This window comes from Ceratotherium simum, chromosome 10 (assembly GCF_057802395.1).
Source record: "Ceratotherium simum simum isolate JZ-2026a chromosome 10, ASM5780239v1, whole genome shotgun sequence".
Taxonomy (NCBI): Eukaryota; Metazoa; Chordata; class Mammalia; order Perissodactyla; family Rhinocerotidae; genus Ceratotherium; species Ceratotherium simum.
In genome coordinates this window covers 3,061,553-3,079,682 of record NC_141909.1, presented here as the reverse complement: position 1 = coordinate 3,079,682, position 18,130 = coordinate 3,061,553, and the positions used below count along the sequence as shown (strand labels likewise).

General features: G+C 50.2%; 1 protein-coding gene across 1 annotated transcript in view; it reads right to left on the bottom strand.

Annotated features, from left to right (window-relative positions):
* RAB20 (RAB20, member RAS oncogene family) overlaps positions 1-16,688 on the bottom strand; it is a 33,960-nt gene extending 17,272 nt beyond the window's left edge. The window contains exon 1 of the mRNA XM_004423172.3: positions 16,221-16,688. Within this exon, the coding sequence (XP_004423229.1) occupies positions 16,221-16,392 (172 nt within the window). The 5' untranslated portion in view covers positions 16,393-16,688. The remainder of the gene's footprint in view (positions 1-16,220) is intronic.
* Between the last annotated feature and the right edge of the window lie 1,442 nt (positions 16,689-18,130).

The following is an 18,130-nucleotide window of genomic DNA, read 5'->3' as shown; positions in this document are numbered from 1 at the left end:
GAGTGCACTTAATGCCACCAAGCTGTGCACTTAAAAATGATTAAAATGGTAAATTTTATGTTATGTATATTTTACCACAACAAAAAAAAACTCCGTATGGTTAAAGATAGATAGACTGATTGATACATAGATAGTAAGTAGAAAGACGACAGACAGACAGACAGACAGAGACAGAATGGCATGTAAAAATAGTGCCTACTAAGAACGCCCAAAACTCTCATGGCCTGATGCTGCCCTTCTCTCTCCTCATAGCTCATTGCTGCTGTGGCTGCAGCAAGCCCAGAACAGCTTCTCTTCAATCTGGACCGTGAATCACCCGGCGATCTGGTTGAAATGCAGAGTCTGATTCTGGAGGTCTAGGTGGGGCCCGGATTCTGTTGCTGCCGACCCACGGGCCTCACTTGGAAGAGCAAGGCTGTAAAGCCTGGAGCAGTCCAGGGGCAGCTCTCGCCAACCCAAGACGAGAAAGAGTATGAACACAGTATGAACAACCCGAGTGGCCGTTTTTGCACTTCCCCCTCTGCTGCCTTCTTCCTGGCCTCTGCTCCTGGTCACAGTTACAGAGCAGCTGCAGGTGCTCAACCAGGGACAGCTGAGAGGGGAACATGCATCAGGCGTTCAAATTTCGCTCCTGAGCTGCTGGGGCCTGTGGCTACATGGTAACTAACCAGAGTTAATCAGATTGGAAATTAATTAGGTTTGGAATGTGTTTTTGCAACTGCTGTAGAAAAGGTGCCCAGCCAAGTAAACAGTGGGTCAACAAGCTTTGAAGAGTGGGAGCAGAGTGTCCTCGAACAGCCCAGAAATGGTTTATAATAAGCCTGGACACAATACAAATGCAGCCGGCAACACTGCTGCTTCGCCGAGCACTGTGACATGCAAGTCACAGACCATTCTTATCTACTCAGCGCAAGATCCTCCCAGAATGGTTCCAGTTACGACAGAAACTTTGGAAGTACTGAAATCGTCCTCCACTCACTCTGACATTCATTTTTGGGACAAGCTGCCAGTTAGAAAGAAAGAACAGCTGTCTCTGCTCTTGGTTGTTGACGTGGGTGTCCTGGGCTCGGTGTCCTCACCAGTTTCCTTGAATCAACTGAGTCTGATTTCCTCTAAGCAAGTAGGCTAGTGTTCCCTCTAGGAATTGCCATAAGAGCCAACCCTGAGTGAGACTGCACTGCAAGTGCCAGGCAGAGTGTCAAGCACACACATGCACACACAGGTGCACACACAAACACGAAAGCATACTCACAAACATGCATGTGCATCTACATGTACACACGCTCACCATTTCATTTCATCCTCCCCGCTACTGGCGCGCCCACTTTACAGATCTCGAAGCAGAGGCCACGCGCACTCACGCAGCTGCTCAAGGAGCCCGGAGAAGTAAGCAGCTCGTAACACCGACAGTGGTACGAATGGGCTGGGTGAGGACCTGCCAAACAATAGGGTTGTAATGGCAGCAGAGGGCCATTCTATGAGTGCCTCTGCATTCCACGAGGACGGGAAGGAGATCTGGTCAAGCACTGTTCTAAGCAATTCCACACTTACATGCAGTAAAAGACAATTTTTAAGAAAGGGCCAAATCATGACTCTCAGATACAAAAAGATAAATACATGTTAAAGATCTTATTTAGCTCATCTAATGAGGGAGCCAGACAGATGTCATGACCAGCTCAAGGACGTCCAGAAGGCCCAGACGCGTGGGGGGTGTACAGTAGGAATAGCAGAGTCCATGGAGGGTGACAGGAATGCAGGTAGAAAACACAAAGCAACGATGGAGGGAGGTGCAAATGGAAGCAAAACTGTTTTTTCCACAAGGAAGAAGGACCCACTTCACACCCTCAGACCTAAATTCGGCTCCCAATTCGTACCGTCCCATCACCTCCCACCTTCTCTTCACAGCACTTATGACAGGTGTATCATACAAGCTCTTGGTCTGACGCCAGTCTCTGCACCTGACTCAAACCCCCTCGGGAGAGGCTGTCGGCTTTGTTCCCGCTGTTCCTCAAGCTGGGCACAGCGGCCGATTCGTGGGAGGCGCTGGCTGAATGAACACACGGATTCACATTTGCTAAGGGCTCGCTCGCGTACGTAGGACACTAAAACTAGAACGAACCTGGAGGTCGTGTTGGGGCGGGTAACCAACGTGGCCCCGCAGGGCTCCATGGAGCTTGGAAGAGCACAAAATATGAGTCATCGCAGTCAGGAGACAGTAACCCCCCCCCAAAAAAAGAAGGACAAGGCAACATATGAAAAGGGGAAGTAAGAGACTATAAAATATGCCCTTTAATACTAAGTAAAGGGCCTCTTTATACCTAGCCATTCTTCATTTTTAAGCAATTAATGATTACAATACCCTGACTTTGGAAAAAATATTCCCTTTTTACTTCTGAGTTCTGTAATCCTATTTGAGAATCTGAGTTCGGGGAAACAGAGCGGGCCATTTGGTCTTCAGCCAGAAGCTGGAACGCACACTGCAATTAAATGAAAATTAAATGTCCAACCCAAATCATACCTGACAATAACTCTAAAAGTTATTCCTTAGCAAATCAGAGAAATCCACGAAATAGGCACACAAAAAGCCCCGCTATTTAACCCCTGTCCCCTTTACAAGGTGGAGTCACCTATTCTGAGCATAGAGAAAGAAAATCACATCCATTATGTACCAAGAGCTACTGATCTGTGTGAGGCCCTTTCTCAGCTGCTATCTTGTACAAGCTTCATAATTAACTCTGTAAACACAGTTTGCTACAAATTTAAGATGAGGTAACTGAGACTCAGAGATGGAAAGAATAATCCTTATACAAAAGTGCCCCAATTGATTCATAAAAAAAAAAATCTACTTGATTCCCAAATGCGGCCATGAGTCAAGGGTGGCACGTCTAAATCTGACTATGGAGGGGGCACAAGTCATTTCAAGAAATGCCATGAGCTGATGGCTTTCCCAAAGACCCACAGTCACACCTCAGCCTTCTATTTCTGAATAGAAACACCAGCTTTTATCGAGGACACAGCGACTCACAGGCCACTCCCAGTCTGCGAGGGGGCTCTGAGGTGTGCAGAGACTGGCACGGGGTGGCTTCCCAGCACACAAGGCTTCAACTGACCCGGAGCGTTTGCCACCAGGACAGGCTGAACTTTGGCAGCACAAACCACAGCGTTCTTCTTTCTCCAGGACTTGGATGCATCAGAAACCTGGATCACCACCAAATGAGGCTGCCAGGCCCCTTGTGCTGGTGAGAGCACTCCACAGGCACCTTCTCTACCGAAGTTATCCAGAAACAGGGCAGCCGAGCCAGGGAAATGGACGGATCCAGGACCTCTGTCTAAGGGAAGTGGAACAACGTACTGAAGTAGCTGGTTCTGTGTGAATGAGAAGGCACCTCTGAGACATGAAGACACAGCTATACAGTCATATAACTCCACAAGGGTAAGGCGCTTAAGGACTGGGCATTTTGATACACTGAGCTGTTAGTTAGGAGACAGCCCAGAAGGCTGTAACATTGTTAACCTCCCACTCATGGTGCAGCAGTGCCTCTGCAGCTCCTGGGCACTGAACAGAATGTACCGAGACACTATTTATCACATCGTGTGTGCACACAGAGCACTCTTGCCCCTTCAGTCTCACTTTAATAGATGTCATTGCTGTGAAGGATGAGGCCGGCTTGGTGACTAAGTCCATAAACCCCGGGGCGGCTTGCCCAGCTCGGATGCCCACTCAGCCGCTTGCAGGCTTGTGTAAACTCACACAGGACCTAACCTTGGTACCTCCCAGGGCCCCAGGGAGGACTACAGCAGTTAAATACATACAGAGTTGAGAGCGGCCTGGCACACGGTCAGCGCAATGTTAGCATCAGCTGTTACGTGGCCAAAATCTGTGAAGGAGCCTCATCTTGGCACGCCTGTAGATTTGATGGCTGGTTTTGGGGGGTCCCTGAAGGACGTGTGAGGCCACAGGTTGGGTGACAGCTAATCAGCCTACACGAACAGTATTATAAACATGCCATTCGATCTATTCTACACATCTAAACATGTACTTTCAAATACAGGTAAGCATTTCAGGAGTAACCTGCAACAAAAAAGCTTCTTATATGAGGGGTAAATGTTTATCTACAAGAATTCTTGATGCCTGTGAAAGTTGTTAATAATAAAATTAAGAACTTTCAAAAAATAAATAAGGAAATAGATCAGCAGAGTACAAAAATAGAGATGAGTGCATCAGCTAGGCAACCTTAGTTAGAAGGTTGCGTTCTTTGGATCCAACAAATGTTTTTTAAAATTTTAAATAAATCAAGGCAGAATAACAAATAATACTGTAATTCTAACCTTTCAATATGTTTGTTGCACTGGCACTAGCATTACATAGAACAACCTGTAAGACCTAGATTTCATTCATTATTTAATTCCACTCAGGCCACGAGTCTTTCAAGAAAATGCCCTATTTGGAAATTTTTCATGGCCTAGGATTTTTAGTAAAATTCTAACAATTTAATATTCAGTCATTGAGCATTTGGCCAAAATGTGTAGTAAGTGCACCTCTAATTTTAAAAAATAATGGAAAAAGCAAACTTATGGCAACTTCCCCATGTTTTCCATGTTTCCCAGTAATACATACATTTTGTTTGCTCGTTTGTTTGAGGAGAGAGAGGAAGGCCATAATACAGACTGTGGGAGATCAAAATTTGCCACCCTAAAATGTATCTCTTTTTTTTTTTTTTAAAGATTTTATTTTTTTTTCCCCCCCCAAAGCCCTAGTAGATTGTTGTATGTCATAGCTGCACCTCATTCTAGTTACTGTATGTGGGATGCGGCCTCAGCATGGCCGGAGAAGCGGTGCGTTGGTGCGCGCCCGGGATCTGAACCCCGGGCCGCCAGCAGTGGAGCACGTGCACTTAACTGCTAAGCCACCGGGTCGGCCCTGAAATATATCTCTTTACCTTGATTATTTTGTCTAACGGACATTTGACCTCCTCCAAACAGCCTAAAGAATTTAACCTAGAAGACCTGTTCCAGGAAGGAGTTACAATCGTATGATGGCTGTAATATAATGCAAAATAGATGTTACAATAGGAAAGGCACCAGGAAGCCCATCTTATCAAAAATTCTGTCTCTCCCAGTTCACATTCTCTAGGTAGCCCTGCAAAGAGTTGCCAGACAAACATTTACATTTATAAGGGAAATCTCCATTTGTAAAGGTATCTCCCTCTCTGTATTGGGAAGGGAGGGGGAAGGCCTCTCTAGAAACTTATCAGTGTGGAGGATGAGGCCTTAAATCTGCATACTCTTGATTATTGTGATTTCTGTCTCCCTCCCCACCCCCGACATCCTCCTTTGTCTTTAGCTGAAGATGGTATTTAAGATGAGAATCTCTGCCATTGCATTGAGAAACTCAGTTTCCCTGGTTTCTCCCATGTATACATGTTATTAAACTTGGTATTATTTTCTCCTGCTAACCTGTCTTTTAATTATTTGTCCAGCCATAAGAAAAAGGGAAAGGGCAGAGAGGGATTCTCCCTCTTCCCCAACAAGACTAAGAAAGACATTCTCTGAGACTCTGTAAGTCAGAAACACCCATCCCAGCTGCTGCAAGGCTTCTGAACTGCAAGAGCTCAGGGCTCCGAGGAAGTTATATAGTTCCTCAAAGCAGCCCTGAAATAAGCAGAGCGTTCCAGCACCTCTTCTGAGTTCTCACAGTGTTGGTGAAAAGCAGCTACTATGGCCTATGTTCCAAAGAAGGTGATACGAAGACATTTTCTTTTAAGAGGGTGCCAGAGCCCCATTATAACAAAGGACACACACAACTGTCACTGAGGTCTCGGGGAGAGGAAAAGATACCGTCTGAGCCCAGAAAGGCTGTGTGGACTGGTGAGGTCTGAACGTGGCGGGTGCCGCCCAGGCCCTCCACAACCCCTGCCCTTACCCCACCCCTCCTGAGGGTGACTCCCACCTGAAGTAGTAGTTTTACAAATAAATGTAGAAGCATCTAAGAACGAAAAGGTCTTCTGTTACTCTACCAAAAACAAAAGAAAACATTCTCTTCCCAATCTGCTCTAGCAAACTGATGGAGTCTCACTCAGCCCATGTAACCGGCCTTGGGACTCTCAGAGACACAGTGGCGCCCCACACACTTGCAGCCTGGGTGGAGAACTCGAGGCTTGTTGCTGCTCATCTCAGCCAGGCCTGTTCTCCAGCACAGGGAACTTTTGGAGGCCTAGGCTTGGGCGTTGTGGAAAAAACAGTGGGCATTCAACAGTGGGGAGCTGAATGAGTATCAGGAACCAAGGAAAAAGGTGAGCTTCCCACATCTCACTCTCTTTCAAAAAGCAGATGAGAAATCAGACTGATAAACTGGAAGTTCTTCTAACGAGGCCATTTAAATCAAAAGTTGTATATGTAAATGCCAATCAGTTGTCATCCTAAAAATGTCTGCAATACCGTGTCTGCCCCAGTCCATTCTCATGAAGGCGTGGGGGCAAGGTGTGTGGGTCTGTTTTCTTGTTGGGGGCCTGGTGTACTGTTTGGTTTGTTCTGCCTCTGTTCGATGTGGGGTTTTGTCTGTGTCTTCTGCCCAGGCGTGAGGGAGCCAGTCCCCATCTTCATCTCATCTCTGAGTGTGGTGTTCAAAGGTCAGAGTGTCTGAGAAAGTGCTCTGCACATGGAGGGCACTAAAGGAAAGCACCCGGCCACACCAGGTGAGTGTTGGGAGGATGGAAAGGAAACCATTATATCTGATGAAAAGCCGACCTCAGATCTGGGCTCCTCTGCATCCAGTGCACCTGAACAAGCTCCATGGCCTCTCTGGGCTTTAGCTTCTGGTATGCAAAAGGGAGGCAATAAAAATCCCAACCCCACAAAGGAGCTGTAAGAAATAAACAAGACAAGGCCCAGAGGGCACTAAGCATGGTGTTTGGCACCCAGGAAGCCAAGATAAATCCTGCTACTTGCCCAAGCAGGGGCCTCCAGGAAGGTGGGGGCTGTGAGCTAGCAATCTGGATGCCCCATAGGTCAACATGTAGCATCTATAATAGAAGCATGTCTTTCCAGAGTCACTTTTCGGGACTAAAGATGAACAGGAATTATGTATCAACATTCTTCGTCTTTGCTTTCAGCACTTGAAAAACATGCCACTTCCTTCTGACCTCCATGGTTTCTGACGAGATATCTGCCGTCATTCTTAATTCTTTGTCTCTTGCTGCTTTCAAGATTTTTTTCCTTGTCTTTAGTTTTCAGAGTTTAATTATGATGTGTCTTGGCATGGATTTCTTTGAGTTTATCCTGCTTGGAGTTCTTTCAGCTTCTGGAATCTGCAGGTTTATGTCTGTTGCCAAATTTGGGGAGTTTTCAGCCATTATTTCTGCCAGTAGTTTGACAGCCACACTCTCTCTTCTCCTTCCAGGACCCCAATGACACAGTGTTAGATCTTTTGGCCCACAGGTCCCTGAGCCTCTGTTCATTTTCATCCAGTCTATTTTCTCTCTGTATTTCTGATTGGGTGATGTTTATGGTTCTATCTTCCAGCTCACAGGTTCCTTCCTCTCTCCCCTCTATTCGGTTGTCGAGTCCATCCATTGAGTCTTTTACTTTGGTTATTGTGTTCTTCAGTTCAGAAAGTTCCATCTGGGTCTCCTTTAAATCTATTTGCTGAGGCTCTCTATTCTTTTCACTTAAGTGTGTTCATAACTGCTCACTGAAGCATTCTTACAATGGCTGCTTAAAGTCTTTGTCAGATAACTCTAACATCTCTGTCATCACAGTGTTGGCATCCATTGATTGTCTTTCTGATCCAGTTTGAGATCTTCCTAGTTCTTTTATGATGAGTGATTTTTAACTGAAATATGGACATTTAATATTGTGTTATGACACTTTGGATCTTACTTAAACCTTCCATTTTAGCTGGCTCCCTCTGACACCATCTTGGAGGGACTAAGGGGCCTGGGTAGGCACTGCCTCTTTCCTGACAGGCAGAGGCAGACACCCACATTCCCCACGTGGCCTCCACTGGTGCTGTGAAGTGGCAGGGCTCGTTACCGCCTGGTGAGGATGAGATCCCAGCTCCCTACTTGGCCTTCTCTGACACTGCTCTAGTGGGGGGTTGGAGTGTCTCATAACAACCCAGCAGGGTGGAAGCCCTGGCTCCCATAGGCCTTGCGGGGGGTGGGGGCATTTTTTCTGTGTGTTTGGCTGGAGTACAGCAGTTACTGGCTACTGTTACAGGTTCTGTCTTGTTAGGCTACCTCTTTCCTGGTCCTTTGGCGAGAGAGCAGGCTTTTGATTTTGTTTTGTCTGTGCCCTTTGGCATTGCTAAATTTCTAGATTCTCCAGCTCTGAGTCTGGGACATATGAGGCAAAAAGAACACCCGGGGAGCTCATTCTGTGTCATTCCTTGGATCCCAAGGTCCCAGTCCATCGCCTTCTTTTCTCCACATTTCAGAGTCTTCTTATGTTTATTTTATATCTAACACCCAAAGTTTTTAGCTGTAATTTATGGGAAGAACAGGGAAAAGTACATCTGCTCCATCTTCCCAGAAGCAGAAGTCCTGGTGTGTTATTCTTCATCTCTAAACAGATTTGTAATGATATCGAAGTCAAAAGAGATAAGTGTTCCTAAAGAGCTGTTTAAGGACACATACAATTAATGCCACAGATGAGACTTTCCTTGCCATGCACACACTGGCCTATTTTTAGCTGCATTATAGGGCTCATGACAATGATATTTTTATACTGATTTTATCACTCAGAGTCAATATATCGCTAAGAAAATAAAACCAGTAATTTCAGCTTCTCTAAATTTTTCCCATCGCTTTCAACAATTTCATTCAGCAAAAATTTAGCTTAAAAAACACTGTAGAGTAAAATGCTAGATTCTATGAAGAACATAAAAATGAATAAAACCCAGTCTTCCCTCCAGGAGTTTGTAAATCAGAGGAAAGACAAACAAGTAACAAAAATAGATAAAAGGCAGAACACAATAAAGGACCCCAGGTCACTCTGTCACACAATCTGGAGGAAGGAGCAGTTCCCTCTGCTATGATGACCAACGGCTGCTTCATGAAATAAGTGGCCTTGAAAGATGGGATAAATTCGAGTTGGGCACCACCAGGAGAGGAGACATTCCCAGAGAAGGAGAAGCTTAAGGGAAGGTGAGAACAGCGAGAAGACAGGGTGTATGTGATGAATTACACAGAGCTCAGCTCCAAGGCACCTGTCTCAGCTAATAGGAGGACAGGAAAGACTATCCAGGAAGGCTGGGAGAGGCTTTGAGGGGACAGTGACTGGATCCCAGGGCCCAACGGAAAGACACCCTCAGGGGTGTGCAGAAGAGAGGGGAGTTTGAACGCTGGAACCTGCCGAGGCCAGAGGGCACAAGATGGCGGGACCATGGAAATGTGTCGTCACAGTGATGAAGCTGGTGTTCTAAGAATAAACACGTGTTTAAACTTGTGTGTATGTACACGTGTGTACATGTGTGTAAAATTTCTTTTTCATGGAGAGAAAAGTTATGTGAACTCTCAACAAAGCAAGAGGGGCAAGTTTGATTTGGAATCATAAAGTTTCTGTTTCTCCTGCCAACTTAAAGATAACAGCCTGGAATTATCTTCCAGAGACATTAAACACGATCCAGTTATCCATTAACGAATATGGTTGACATTCATTAGTTAAATTCTCCCAGATCAATACCACACTAGTGAGCCTTAAATACCTCTTCCCACTCCCAGAATTCTTGGCGCCCCCTCCAGGAGGACTCTGGGCTGACCTCCCAGCACGTGCAGCTGCTCACAGGCGTCCTTTGTCCTCTGCAATCTCTTAGTATAGTGGCGCTTTGTCTGCCCTGCTGAACCCAGAACAGTCAATTTTCTTCCACCTATCTTAATACGCACGTTCATATTCAGGCCACTGTTTCTGGTCAAGAAAGCAGAGGAATTCTGCAAAGGAGGCCTTACACCCAGAGGGCACCCATTCAAAGTCTTCAGTAGCAATAAAGATGTGGGCCCACCTACAAAGATGTGGACCCACCTACAAAGATGTGGACACACACCTACAAAGATGTGGACACACACCCACAAAGATGTGAGCCCACCTACAAAGATGTGGGCCCACCTACAAAGATGTGAGCCCTCCTAACACAGGCTTTGCAGGTTTAGCTTGCAGATCCCAAACCTAAACTACAATTTATTTCCAAGAACTCTTTTCAGTAGGAGCTCTTGCTGGTCTTACACGCAGGCCCCCCTCAACCTGGTCTGCCTCAGAGCAGACACACAGGAGAAACTTGAGAGCGCCCCGCTGAGTCTAACCGAATCACAGGTCCCTCGAACCCTGAACGCTGACTCTTGGGGAGTTTCTGTAACCACAGGAAGGACTTTGGAGAAGCGCTTTCCCCCTCACATGACCTAAACCAGGGGTCAGCTCACCTTCCGCCAAGGGCCGGATAGGAAACGTTTTTGTCTCTCTGTGCTGTGTGGTCTCTGTCAAAGTGTTGACAAAATATCCCATAAGCAGTCCAGATGAGAGAGAGAAGGGGAGTTTACTTGAGCCCAGGTGAGGATTACAACCTGGGAAGGCCTTTTCCAGAAAGGAAGAAAGCCTTCCGGAGAAGCACCGGTGCTCAGTAGTCTTACACCTTTTTAGAACAAAGAACATACATTAAACAGGCCCAGGATACATATTCCTCAAAGTTTCAAAGGGGTATTTAGTTGCAAATTAGCAGGTCAACATGACCTTGATGTCAGGAAAGGGACTAATTCTGGCATTACCAATAGGGTGGAGGAGGGGAAGGATGCATTCTTATTTTTTTTTTTGTGAGGAAGATCAGCCCTGAGCTAACATCCATGCTAATCCTCCTCTTTTTGTAGAGGAAGACCGGCTCTGAGCTAACATCTATTGCCAATCCTCCTCCTTTTTTTCCCCCCCAAAGCCCCAGTAGATAGTTGTATGTCATAGTTGCACATCCTTCTAGTTGCTGTATGTGGGATGCGGCCTCAGCACGGCCAGAGAAGTGGTGTGTCGGTGCACGCGGTGCACGCCTGGGATCCGAACCTGGGCTGCCAGTAGCGGAGTGCACGCACTTAACCACTAAGCCATGGGGCCGGCCCTGCATTCTTATCTTAAGAGAGTGCGTTCTTTGATGGGTAAAGCAGATGTACAGCGTATGTTTGCTAGGCCATAAGTCAGGCTTCTTTAGTTCAAGGCAAATCAGTTTTGAACCCAAATAGCTACCCCATATACCTCGATATGTGGAAATCTCTTGTCAAATGTGAAAGCAGCCACAGATAGTGGGTTAATGCTGAGCACAGTTATGTGTAAATAAAACTTTATTTACCACGACCGGTGAGGGCCCTTATCTACAGAAAGGGGATGTAACCCACTAGATGCTCTCCCATCTCACAAATACTGATTGTCGGGCTGAGAGTCACCATATCAGGACCTCAGAACCCACTCAGCACCACACGAGGATAATAGGAGAGCCAGCTAAACCCCAGTCCTCTACCCACTGGTCCACATTTTGCTCGGGCTGTCTACCCACTTCTGTGCCAATCTCTCAAGGTTGTTAAAACGGGCCATCCTCCCAGGCCAGGCCAAAGTATCAACCATTGACAAATCCGTGGTCCCTGTCAAAAAGAGCTACCTGCTCTCCAGGTTCATCCACGGCCTCCCACCTTTCCCAGCCTGAACTAACTTCACTTCGGACACAGCATCCCTGACGTTCCCTGAATCTAGGAGCAGCTGCCTAGGTGTGAGGCCAGGGGCTATGGCTTCTGTGCAGAGTGGAAGGAGAGCGGTGGGGGCTTGTGGTCCTCAGACAGATGGTCCATCTCATCTGGCATCTTCACCTGTGTGCCACCCTGTCCTTCACAGATGCTCCCCTGTAACAGCACAGCTGCTCATGGGGCTGAGCCCTCGGTTCTGCCACAGGCGGCCAAGACCTCTTAGCTAACTTCACAGCATGAGCAGTTACATGCTCCCTCCTCCAGACACCACGATTTCATAACCCGGAACTCCAGCATCTTCTCCTGGGTTGCACTAAAGTTGTTCAAGAGAAAGATCTTAAACCATCTTCTCTGAATGCCCCCTCTCTTTGCTTTCTCCATTTATTGGAGAATGACCTTTGGGGGACCGCCCCGGCCTCTCCTGTCCCTCTGCGACATGCGTGCTGGTGCTTGTCATAAGCAGCTCGAGTCAGGAGACAACTGTCTATTGAGCAAACACTAAAACCGCGCTTCCTCCTTCCAGGTGCTGCTCGGAGCTCTTGGCCAGTATTAACTCGCTGATCCCTAACGATGACGCCCCAGATGGGTGCTGTAACTGTGCCCATTTTATAGATGAGGAAAATGAGGTGGAGGGAGATGACACGCAGCCACCAAATCACACAGGTGGTCAGTGGCTGTGGCCGGCAGAACAATGGGCCCCCAAAGTTGTGATCCCTGGAGCCTGTGAGTATGTTATGTTACACGGCAAGGGGGAACCAAGGCTGCAGACAAGTTCAGATTGCTGACCAGCGACCTTAAAACAAGGCGATGACCCTGGATTATCAGGACGGCAGTGTAACCACAGTGGTCCTTAAACTGGGAGAGGGAGGCACGCGTCAGCGTCCCAGTGACGCGATGAGAGAAGGACTTGATCAGCCACCACTGGCTGTGAAGATGGAAGATGAAGAAGCCAAGGGATGCGGGCGGACTCCAGAAGCTGGAAAAGGCAAGGAACCAGATTCTTCCCTAGAGCCTCTGGGAAGGAGTGCAGCCCTGCGACACCATGATTTTAGCCCAGTGAGACCCATTTAGGACTTCTGACCTGTGTTTTTTTAAGCCACTACCTTTGTGGTAATTTGTTACAGCCGCAGGAGGAGACTAACACAGATTTTGGTCCCGGGAGTGGGGTGCTGCAGTAACGGATGTGGAAGTGGCTCTGTAACTGGCCAATGGGCAGAGGCTGGAAGAATCTGAGACACGTGATAGAGAGCGCCAAGACTGCCTTAACAGACTGCGGGGAGAAACGCGAATGTTAAGAGCTCCGCTAGCGAGGGCTCGGAGGGAGGTCGGGAGCACGGAAGAGCGAGGCTGTGTCATCTCAGAGGGCTGGAATCGGCACGAAGACTACAGGTAGAGCCACCGACACCAAGGACGCTGCTGGGGGAGCGCAGATGGAAACGAGGAACGAGGCACTGGCAGCTGGAGGAGAGGGAGGTGGCGTCAGAAGACGGCGTTCCCGGGGCAGACGGGGGGGATGCAGCCAGGGGCCGCCACCTTGAGGAAGGAGGGAGAATCGAGGGGGGCGTCCAGCCTCCAGGGCTCCAGCGCGGGGTCTATCTGGGCACACTGGTCACTTCCTCATCACGCTGCTGTATTTTCTTCAAAACGATGCTCAGAGGGAGATGATATCACTTGTTTCCTCGGCCTCTCCCCTTCCCCTGGAGCTTAAAGCCCATGGGCCAGTGACTCCGGCTGTTCCTTCCGCAGAACCTGGGCCTGAACCAGCGCCCCGTGCAGGAGGGGCGGGGCTCGGCTTACGTTTGCTCAGACCGCCCGAAGGAGCGGCAGAGGGGAGGGCGCTAAGCTCAGTGTGGGTGGTCTCATCTCCGGGGAAACCTCCTTTTGCATCCGGGACCTACTAAACCGTCTGTGGTGACCACCCCACATCCATTTGCCCGACGAGGCGAGGGCCGGAGCGACGAAGGCACAATGGAAGGACACGTGTGCACCAGGACAGAAACGTCTGAATCCCACTCAACTTCCACCAGCCTCCGGGTCCCGTCTCTAACTCGCCAGCTGTCCTCCCTCCCTCTGAAGGAACCTCGCGTCAGCCTACTAAGGAAACCTACCTAGCGGCCCAGCAGCTCTCTCCTCTCCAGCTCCACCCACCACTCTGCCCCTCAGGCGTCCAGCAGCCAGGCGCTTTGGCTTTCGAGAAAACCTGCCAGGAGCAAAACAGAAACTCGGACCCCTTCCTCTCATTGTTGCTATTAAACATCCTAACAGCCTCCACACCCCACACGCCCTCCTCACCCACCTTGTGTGACCCAGAGTAGCATTAAAAATGACCCATCCTCCACCTGGTCCTCGTCCTCCTGCCCCGGTTATAGAAAGTAACATGAACACAACTTAAAAAACAATGTCTGTGGAATGGAAAGCAAGTTTAAGAGCAAGACAGGAGGAGGACAAACGTTAACATCCTCTAAAGCTTCAACTTCTGAATTTCCAACCAGGATTACCGAAAAGGTGTCTATTCCTACCTGTCCTTTCCCTCCAAGTCTCCCACAAGCCCACAGTCCCCGGGGAGCCTGGCACAGAGGTGCCTGTGTCACTGTTGGCTCCAAGCCTCGGTCACCCCGAGCGTGTGTACACAGGAGGTCAGCAACGTGGGGACGGGGCCCAGACAGCCTGATGGAGCTCAACGGGGTGCAGGAGGAAGAAGGCTCAGGCTGGGCAGCCAGGACACAGCCGCCGCCCCCGGACCGGACAAGATATCCAGCACACCTCATCGGCCGTGTTACAAAACCCTCTGGTGATCAAGATTCTGGCTGCTTTGTGTCTTTGTCACTGAAGAAAAACGTGGCCAGTCAAAATGACACTGCCCCTTCACACCCTCAGTGCTGGGGATCCTGCTCCGACACCGAAGTCAGCTCCTGTTCCAGAAGCACACACCTCGTGGTAAAGGCCGGCTTCTAATGGCGGCCACTTCAGGGCTCTCAGTTTGGGGCCCCGACACCAATCCCGCATCTCCTCTTGTAAACCAAGGACAGTAGTGAAGTCCAGCCAGTCAACAAAAGGAGTAAAGGGCCAGCCTTGTACCAACAGGCAGACGAGTCGTGTTCACTTAATCTGACCTCCAGAGTGAGCATTGCAGCACCGCCAATGCTTAGTGCCCAGGAGCCAGCTCAAGGACGGGAGCCTAGAGGAGCCACCCTCTGCACCTGGAGCTGGAGACAGGAGACGCGAGGGACATCTGTACCTGGGAGATGCTGTTTTCACGGCATGATTGCAGATGAATTAGTCGAGCCGTTAACCACCACGGTAGAAAAGATAGCAACAAAGAAAGCAGGAGGGACAAGGGTGGATGTACTTCCTTCACTGAGTTTTACATAGAGAATTCGTTATCATCTTGCTTATTTGGCAGACTGGTGTGCCCAACTTAGCAATTTAAAAATTCTGGACAGGACCTTTGGGTATATATATCGCTTGTTAAAGTACTGACATAAAAAAAGCCAGACCTTAAAGTTTCAGGCTTTTAAAAGGTCATGCTCATTGAAAACGTGCCCTACCATTTACAGTTTATTTACTTACGGTACCTTATTTGTTTTCATGGGGAAGGAAATATTTTCTACCGTAACACCATAAACATCAGTGTTTATGAAAGCTCGAATCAAGATCCTCTGGTACTTTTGAAAAATCACAAATACTGCACACACTAAAATAATTCATTACTTGTCTTAAAAATGCTTCTACAGAAAATCACTTCTAACCCCCATTACATACGAGCAGAGATCAAGCAGATGATAACTGAACTGGAAAATGCAGATATGCCCGGCACTAAGAGAGGGCAGGCTTCAGTTCTGTGCCCTACTTTCCTGACTAGACCCTGCAGGGGACCGCTCTGAGCCTCGGTTTCCTCTCTTGTAAAGAAGGGGTAATTATATAGCTCTGCTCTCCCCTCAAGCTTGTTGTGAGATCCTGTTCCTGAGAGTATTTAAATACCTCTGGTCACATTAGCAGGCTCAGCGCGGGACTGTGGGCTCTGGAGCCACACACATAGGGAACAAAGTCACCAGCAGATTCCCTTTGGAGCCAGGGGTGCTTTTCAAGTGTCACTCGATTGTCGCTAAGACGCACTGAGTGGCTGATAAGCAAAGGAGAGCAAGTGGGAACAGAGAGTGGCCAGGGGTGGCCACGCACTGTGACCTCCAGCCTGATCCCCCAGATGGGGTCACCTGCCATAGGAGGGCCCTGTGCGCTGCTGGACGCCTGCCCTGGGGAACCCCTGCTCTGGGGGCACCGTGCCCTGGGGGGCCCTGCCTTGGAGACTCTGCCCTGGGGAACCCCTGCTCTGGGGGCACCGTGCCCTGGGGGGCCCTGCCTTGGAGACTCTGCTCTGGGGGACCCCTGCCCTGGAAGATCCCTGTCCCGGGGGACGCTTCTCTCAGGCTGGAAGCCCTTGCTCTTCCGCCGTCCCGCCCCGTCCCTGCGGAGCCCCAGGACAGCGTGGGCCCGGGCGACGCTGGCCCTCACCTGCGGTGTCCCAGATGGAGATGTTGTGGGAGCGCCACTGCTTCAGGTAGAAGGCGCCGCCCACCGTGCTGACCGTGTCCGGGAAGCGCCGCTCCATGTACCTCTGAAGCAGGGACGTCTTGCCCACGTTCATGTCTCCCAAAAGCACGATCTTCCCGTCGGGCTTCCTCATCTTCCCGCTGGAGGCCCCCCTCCTGCTCCCCGCTCCCGTCCGGCCTGTGCGCCCCCGGCGCAGTGGGAGCAGCCGACCGCCGCCCCCGAGACCGCTGGGACCCGGGACTCGCGGAGACCCAGACTCGCGGGGACCCAGACTCGCGGGGACCCGAACTTACGGGACCGGCCGTGACCCTCCCGTCCGGACGCCCGGGAGCGTGGAAGAGGAAGCGCGTGTCCCCCCCGGGGCAGGAGCGAGGCACCCAGCCCGGCGCCCACCTCGGGTGTCCAGACCGCGGCAGACCGCGCTCGGACCACGGCGCCCCTGTCCCCGCCCCGGCTCCGCCCCGGCCCTCCTCCCGGCCCCGCCCCAACTGCCCCCGGAACACCGGCCCCCTCCCCGGGCCTCGCCCCGGGCCCTGCCCCGCCCACCCGCCGCGCTCGGCTCTTGCGCCAGACCGGGAACTCCTGGCCCGGGAGCGGGGGTGCTTTCCGGCGGGGGAGCGTTTGGAAGAAGGCGGGCCTGGTGGAGCGCCGCGCTCGGGGCGGCTCGAGGAGGCAAAATGAAAGTCCCGGGGCCGGGTTCCGCCGGTCCAAGTTCCCTGCCGGTGATGTGGGCCGCCCAGACCGCAGGGTCGCGCCCCCTGAGCGCTGCCGGAGCGCTGGTGACCCCAGAGCCGCGGGCCCCTGGCCAGGCCAGTTCACCCAACGCCTTGCTGGCTGTGTCCATGTCCTCATCTGCGTGGGTACAAATGTGGCCACTAGTCAAGGTCGCTATAAAACGTTTACCTTCAATGAGCCTCTGTGAAAACCCCTCCTAGAACTGTGTTAGTGATTAGAAAGCTAGGGGGGTGGGAGGCGGCAGGAGGGCGCTGGAAGTGTCGATCTTGTGTTGCTTCGTTCACTTTTGCAAGAAACCGTTTATGCTATTTTCTATCTGAAATGCGGACAGCCGTCGCCTTTTAAACTTTGGAGAGAAAATTGTACTTTGGCAGTTGCAGTGACTACTATCTTTTCTCCTTCCTTTTTTCGTAGAGTAAACCTTGAAATGCTTCTAAAATATTCAGCGTCTATTTATTTTAGAGAAAATGCTGATGTAGAACCCGGCGCTCTGGTTTGAGCACCGTGGGGGTGTTTGCTGAGGCCGCTGTGTCCTCCGGCCTCCCATAAAAGGAGAAGGGGAGGGCCGGCCCACTGAAGGGCGCCCTGAGACCCGGCTGGGGCAGAGGTGTGAGGGCATCTCAGGCGGCAAGGTTGCTGAGACCCGGCCAATCTGGGACTTCAGTGGCTGTGAACATTCCGGCGTGGAAGGCTCCCTAATAGATGAACCCTGTTCCCTCTGTGCTCCTTCTCTGCCGCCACTGCCTCTTCAGAACGGAATTTAAGTCAATTCAACCTGTATTGCATGCCTGTTGCATGCACGTTATAGCCCCAGGCCTGAGGGCTCTGAGATTCGGTTCCTGCCCCAGAGGTTCACAATGAGATAGAATGAATAAGCTTTGCGTAAACAAATTAAACCTTGCCACAGGGTTGCAAGTAGATCTAAGTTGTTGCGGCTATACAGGCGGGCCAGGCTGGACACCAGGTCTTCAAAGGCGGATCAACAGAAAGCACCTGGGGTAGGAGAGCCCCTAATGCGGGTGGGGGAGAGCCCCTGGAATGTGAAGCACTGTTACGACCTCCAGAGGGAGCAGGTGCGAAGCCCTGGGCGCTGACTTGGTTTCTTCAGCCACAAATCAGCCACTCAACCCTGTGAG